Source organism: Phaethon aethereus, assembly GCF_964289735.1.
Source record: "Phaethon aethereus genome assembly, chromosome: W".
Taxonomy (NCBI): Eukaryota; Metazoa; Chordata; class Aves; order Phaethontiformes; family Phaethontidae; genus Phaethon; species Phaethon aethereus.
Genome location: NC_138581.1, coordinates 4,050,095 through 4,056,094, shown reverse-complemented (window position 1 = coordinate 4,056,094; position 6,000 = coordinate 4,050,095). Strand labels below are relative to the sequence as shown.

General features: G+C 45.3%; 1 protein-coding gene across 2 annotated transcripts in view; it reads right to left on the bottom strand.

Annotated features, from left to right (window-relative positions):
• Positions 1 to 4,237: 4,237 nt before the first annotated feature.
• LOC309415175 (dymeclin) overlaps positions 4,238 to 6,000 on the bottom strand; it is a gene marked incomplete at its 3' end in the record, with an annotated part of 207,387 nt that continues 205,624 nt past the window's right edge. For both annotated transcript variants that reach the window (XM_082012615.1, XM_082012616.1), the window contains one exon: positions 4,238 to 4,387. In XM_082012615.1, the coding sequence (XP_081868741.1) occupies positions 4,238 to 4,387 (150 nt within the window). The remainder of the gene's footprint in view (positions 4,388 to 6,000) is intronic.

Here is a 6,000-nt window from a genome sequence, read left to right as displayed (position 1 = left end):
AAAAACTTCATGCAATTTTCAGTACAAGCAAAAGCTCCCCAAACTGAACAGTTGTAGGAAGATTAGTGCCCTGATCTGGACCTTAGCACCCCGATCTGGGCTTGGGGAAGAGACCACAGCCACGGACAGGAATGTACTGAGTAAACAATTCCTTACTCTGAGTCCGGTAACTCCATCGAGGCTGTTGCATGTTGCTATCAGATGTGCTGCTGTTACCTTTAACACTGCTAATTGTGAGTTAGTAGAGTCTGTTATAATAATAGATAATAATTACTATACTAATAACCCCGCCCCAAAACCAATCAGCAACAAACCAAAGACAAAAGCAGCTGGGACCCTGAATTTTACAGTATTGTGGGTACTAATGGTTCAAATTTTTAAAGCTGGCTAGGTAAGGTGGCCAAAACCCTGCTAATGGGTGAAGACGGGAAAGGACTTACGGTGGTCAGGCAATCACAGAAGTGCAAACATAGAGGAAACTTCTGGTCTTCCAAGCACAGAAGCGAGAGTTTTTCACAGACCAAGCCCCATCAACCAGGAGAGACCCTGGGCTTGACCAACGATAAGATGACATTTGGCCTTAAGTTGGCTGAATTAGACAACGTATGCAAGAAAAAAACCCGAGCCGCCCAGTAGAAAAGGTTGTACAAAAAACTTCAGTTTCCAAAGAAATGAGGTGGGTTGTTTGCGACTTCCTTTCCTGTTTTACTGGTAGATCAACAATCTAGCAGGCACGTAGAAAACAGTTTGGGTTTTTTTTCCTGTAACTTGCCTAATACTCCTCAGTTTTAGGCTAGTAGGGTCAAGAAATGCCATGAAATTGGGAAGGTTTTTGCCAAAGTCGATGATGCCCGACTCATTTGTAAGGCAGCAGGGAAAAGGAGTTGTTGTAGCTTCCAACCCACCACCCCATTTTCATAGGGAGATCAGTTTCTCTCGGTTAACTGAAGAAGGATGACAACTCCCTCATCAGGGACACGCGCATCAGGCTTCACATGCGCAACCGCCACTTCACTAACAACTTACGCAGCAACTTGGTTTCCTGCCCATTCTCTGGAAGGCTTCAAGCTCAGAGGAGACTCGTGGAAGGGGTGGTCCTCTGAGTGAGGACAGAGCAGACCTCCCTTCTCCTCCCCAACGCTGACGCAATGGATTCCCCTCTCTAACGCTACTCAAGTAGCCTAAGCAGATGGTGTCAGTAGTCATCAGCACTCAGAGCAACAATATTGGCACAGTAAGGCCAAGATCCGGGTCCAACACCCAACCCAACCCCCAAAACCCAGGGAGACACCATCTGCCAAAATGCTGTGGCCAGAACAAGAGGAAAGAGCAACTCAGGGTGCAGCAACACATCACATCTGGCCTGGGCTGAAGGGGACAGTCCTGTGCCTCCTCTGCTCCCCCCACAACCGCATGTGCCCAGTGCCTCCGCTGGGCTGTTCCTGCCGCGACTGCAGGAGTTGGCAAGAGCCCTCCGTTAGGTGGGATTCAGCACAACATTGCAGCACGACACGTCCCTTCTCTCACCAAGCACAGATTTAAACAACTGCCTACTTAATACCATAAACAAAACAATATCCTTTTTATTGCACATCATGGAGAACGTTATAAAACCTCGTGCACATCAGGTCTGATGGCCACACCAAGACCCGCCGGCCAAACGTCACCATGCGGCAGCTATCACGTGAAACAAATGCAACTACAGCCTGTATTTACCGTTTTCAGGGTTTTTTTTTTTATTACGCATAATAAATCTTTCACACAAAGTAATGAAAAGGATCCTAAGGTGATACTTTACAGATCTGAAGGAAAACAGAGTATTTGTGACCGTGCCAGACTGCAGACTTCAGGCCACTGCCAGACCCACATAATGCTGAGACTTTCGGAAGAGCCAATGGGGCTAGCATGGATTTCAGCATAAATCTTGGTCTGGCTCTGCTGTTCCAGCTTTGGATTGTAACTCCAGCTGTTCCAAACCAGCTGGGCCCTGGAAGAATTGCATATTAATTAAATGCACAAGGAAATTATGTGATTGGAACAAACCTGTTCCTTCTGTACTTCAGTGTCATCACAACAAAAGGAGAGCGAGAAATAATTCACTGTTGTGACTCCTACATTGATTCAGCAGCTGGTTTGACCTATTCTATCAGATCGCTGCCTTATGCACTCTTCTCTTTACAAAAAGCCCTTTCAAAGAAAAATCAGGTTCTCTCCAGTTTGACACCCGGCTGATAAACATCTGCTCTGGCTGAGCCCTCTTTCATGAAGTGCTCCACTTCTGCTGGAGGCAGCGGGGTGGAGGGTGCTCACCTCGGGGCAGGTTCAAGTGCTCATGGGCGGTTTAAGACAGATGAAAACTGAACCATGGCAGTAGCTTCAGAATCCAGAGTTTTAAAAGTGCATCTTCAGACTGACTTTTCCAAAGGCCGGGCAGCCCTGCTGACTCACACACTCTCTTAGCCTTTTAATAAAGACAAAATTACAAATCACGACAATAACCAAGAAGAGTCATTCCCCTTTGACGTTTGCTCAAAGACAAGGAAAAAAAAAAAACCAAACCATGAAACCAAAACACAGCATAAACTTATGTGCAGCTCAGTCATGGCTCATTCATTTCTCATATTTTCCTAAGAAAAAAAAATGTTATCTCCAGGCTTACTATTGCCTTTTCTCAAAAGCTTCTGCCATTTTAAAGTCCTGAATGCTCCTGGGCTCTATATGTATATACATACTCTATACGTATAAATATAGCTTTGTAGCTATATTTAAAGAAATTTGGAAAGCTTTTTTTTTTTTGTAAGCCAACATTTCCCTTTTTGTAGGACCCAAATGGACTTCCACCTCTAAATATAAGCAGATAAAAGGAAAGTACAATCCTAGCGCATCCTTCAGGGAAAAAAACAGGGTGCAAGAAACTCTACCTAAAGCCACTCGAAGGACTGTCTGAAAGCAAACGCACCCGACTCTTCAGGTCAATAAACAGAACAGGCTGGAGCAGGCAGTGAATACAAGGGGTTGCCACGCATGTTTTGGAACTAATTCCTTGATATTTATGTTTTGCCATGCAACGCAGCGGTGACAGCCCTCCCCACAGCAGCGTGTGGGATTAGGGTGTTTGCATGCGTGTGCAACAGGCACCGTCAGGAGCCTCCTCAGGGAAGAAATGATCCTCGTTTTGAAAAATGAGATGTTCTTTCAAAATCAGGTCAAGCCACTTCTTTTGTTCTTCCGACTGCAGAAACAGGTATATCAGGAAAGGACACTTTAAAACAAGAAAAAAGGAGAAGTATTCTACATTCAGATAAATCTACACTTCTGCCGTAAAACCTTTAATAGCAAACAGGGGATTTTCAACACAGAACTTTGCCAAGGATCCCCACGACACACTGTCACCATTACACACATTTTTACAGGACATTGGTCTACTTTACAATCTTGTAACTATTTTCTTTGGAGATTCCCCCCACATCCCGTTCAACTTCCAGGAACAACTTTTGCACAAAAGCACAGTAAAACAAGTCTGTAAGGGACCTGACTCTGAAAGCTGGTGTTTCTAGCCCTCTGTAGAATATTTGCCAGTCAAACAAACAAACAAACAAAGACAGACCGGCTATTGAAAATCCTCCCACAAACATTTTGACATCTAAATCAAGTGTTTTGAATCTGCCTGGGAGCTAATCTGATTAATACGCTGCTCGCTTAGTTCACTGGGATGACAGCGTAGACACAACTGCAGCCTTGACAGTGCTACCGAATTAAAGGGCTGCGAGTGAAAGCACAGGATTAGGTAACGAGCAACCCATGGCAGAATCCAACAGACCACAGAAAGCTTGACCCAACAAAGCTGCCTCGCTTGAAAGAAACGAAAATACAAACGTTGCTTCCAAATCAAAGTCCACAATCTCCTTCCTCATTTACCCCGTTAAGTTAAAAGAACAATCATGTTTGTGGTTGGTAGTAACATCGTACCCCATGTGTAAGGCCTCATTTTCATCAAACAAGCTCTAGGTTATAGGACTATAAATACAAGGTTGCCTACAAGCCGTCAGTTCCTCACACCGCAGTCTGCTGCCAGCGTGTCATCGATGTTGGACTGTACACTGGCGGCAGGCTTCGTTCTCCGTAAGCTTTGGGGTCAGAGGGTGCACGCTGGAAGGGGTCACGTATTAACACGCGGTGCGGAGTTTCGTTTTCTGTAAGAAGATGGAGTTGAGTTGGCTTGGCTGGGGCATCTCCTTCAGCCGGAGTCCATAGTGAAGAGCTGGATGTCATGCGGGTTCCAGTACAGGGCCACGGCAGAGTTGTAGACCAAGGACCAAACGTAGGGAATGAAGAACTCCTCAGGCTGCTCTTCCTCCACATACTTGAACTTCAGCTCAGGGAACTTCTGCAACAAGAAACCAAAGTCCGCTGAGGGAAGGTTTGCACGTCTGTTTGCAAACACACAGCCCATGTAAACACTGAAGAAAGAGGTCGGGTGAAAAAAAATAATGGAAGGAACTGAACCATTAGACCCGAAGGAAAATATTTATGGGATAAAGAGATCATTTATAATTTTGTCTTTGAACTGAATGCTACATTGGCATATTGTATTCAACCCTTTTACCACTGGTCACACTCAATTTGCCTGTTAAGAAAGACTAAACACGTGAATCCTTTACATAGCACAAAGGTCTTAAGGAAAACCGTTGTTTTTAGCAGCCCCACAAACGCCTTCTTGCTTGTGCACGTACCGACCTGTCTGTTGCAGTTTTCCCGAAAAAGCACTTTGCTATTAATTGTACTCAGCCTCTCAGCAGGAAAATCCTTTGGAAAGGCTGTAAGAACAGTCTATGATGTGTTTTCAGGAACCCAGTGTTACGGTAAACTGAGTTTTCCTCTCTAATTCTCAAAGAATATATGTATGTCCAAGTTTTCAGGAGAAAAATGCTCTTCCTTCAGGAAGCAGGGTGGGAAGCCTGACTCCATGGATGGGTTCCTGGAAGCCACTTGCAGTTTTGCTACAGGTTCCTCTATAGTTTCGGGCAGGTCATCACCTCCATGCCTTGGCACACAGAACGACTCTAACGGCATCGCTCTGGCAATTAACCTTGCAAGCTCCTCAACTGCAACGTGTCACACGCCTACCCCACTTCAGCCTCTAAGGCTGTTAACCACAGGACCTGCGCACATAGACCTTATCGCTTCCACAAAAGCCCTGTTTTTCAGTACCAGCTTTAAGCAAAGCACTTCCAGAATTAACACACATCAGATGCGCTAGCCCAGCCCATCTGAAGTGGACAGACATGCTGCATCCTCAGTTTTCCAATGTTCTCTCATTTCTTCCCTCCCAAAGCAGCGCATACACTGCAAACCCACTGCGTTCACTCTCGGTAAGCGTGTGTTTTGGGGAAGAGCTGAGCCTACTTTTGTACTCTGCTCTTCAATCATTTTATCTACTTCTAAATGTTGCCTCTGTCAAGAGCTTGGCAGAGTCTCAGATAAAAGCCGCATTACAATGATCACTGGGGTAAGATAAAACATGACCCATTTTATTATTTATAAGGCTGTGGCTAAGACTAAGAATAAACTCTACGATGTGACATGATCAGAACAAGCACAGCGATGGCTAAGAAGCCTCTTTGCCCATTAATAATGAAGGGATACCCTATCAGCTTTCTGGAGCTCAGTGTCCTGTTTCCTTGCGTTAGGGCACAAGACCGTTCTGGCTGGAACAGTCTCCTTTGAAGGGGCATTTCTTGGCCACTTGGCTTTCAGGGTTATTTAACGTTTATATATCCAGGTTATTTGGATTCTCAGGAGTCAGAAAACATGGAAACTCTTCACTCTTTCCTTGAGTTGCTGCTGTTGCTAGAGCCGCTTGGTGCAAATACCGAGCATACAATGACTCCAAGCCACAAAGGTGCCACCTGCGTTATGCTTTACGAGGAACGCGTCTCCGTGGACAGCTTCATTCAGCCATGTGCCATCTCCGACACCGGGCTCTGAGCAACCTGCTCT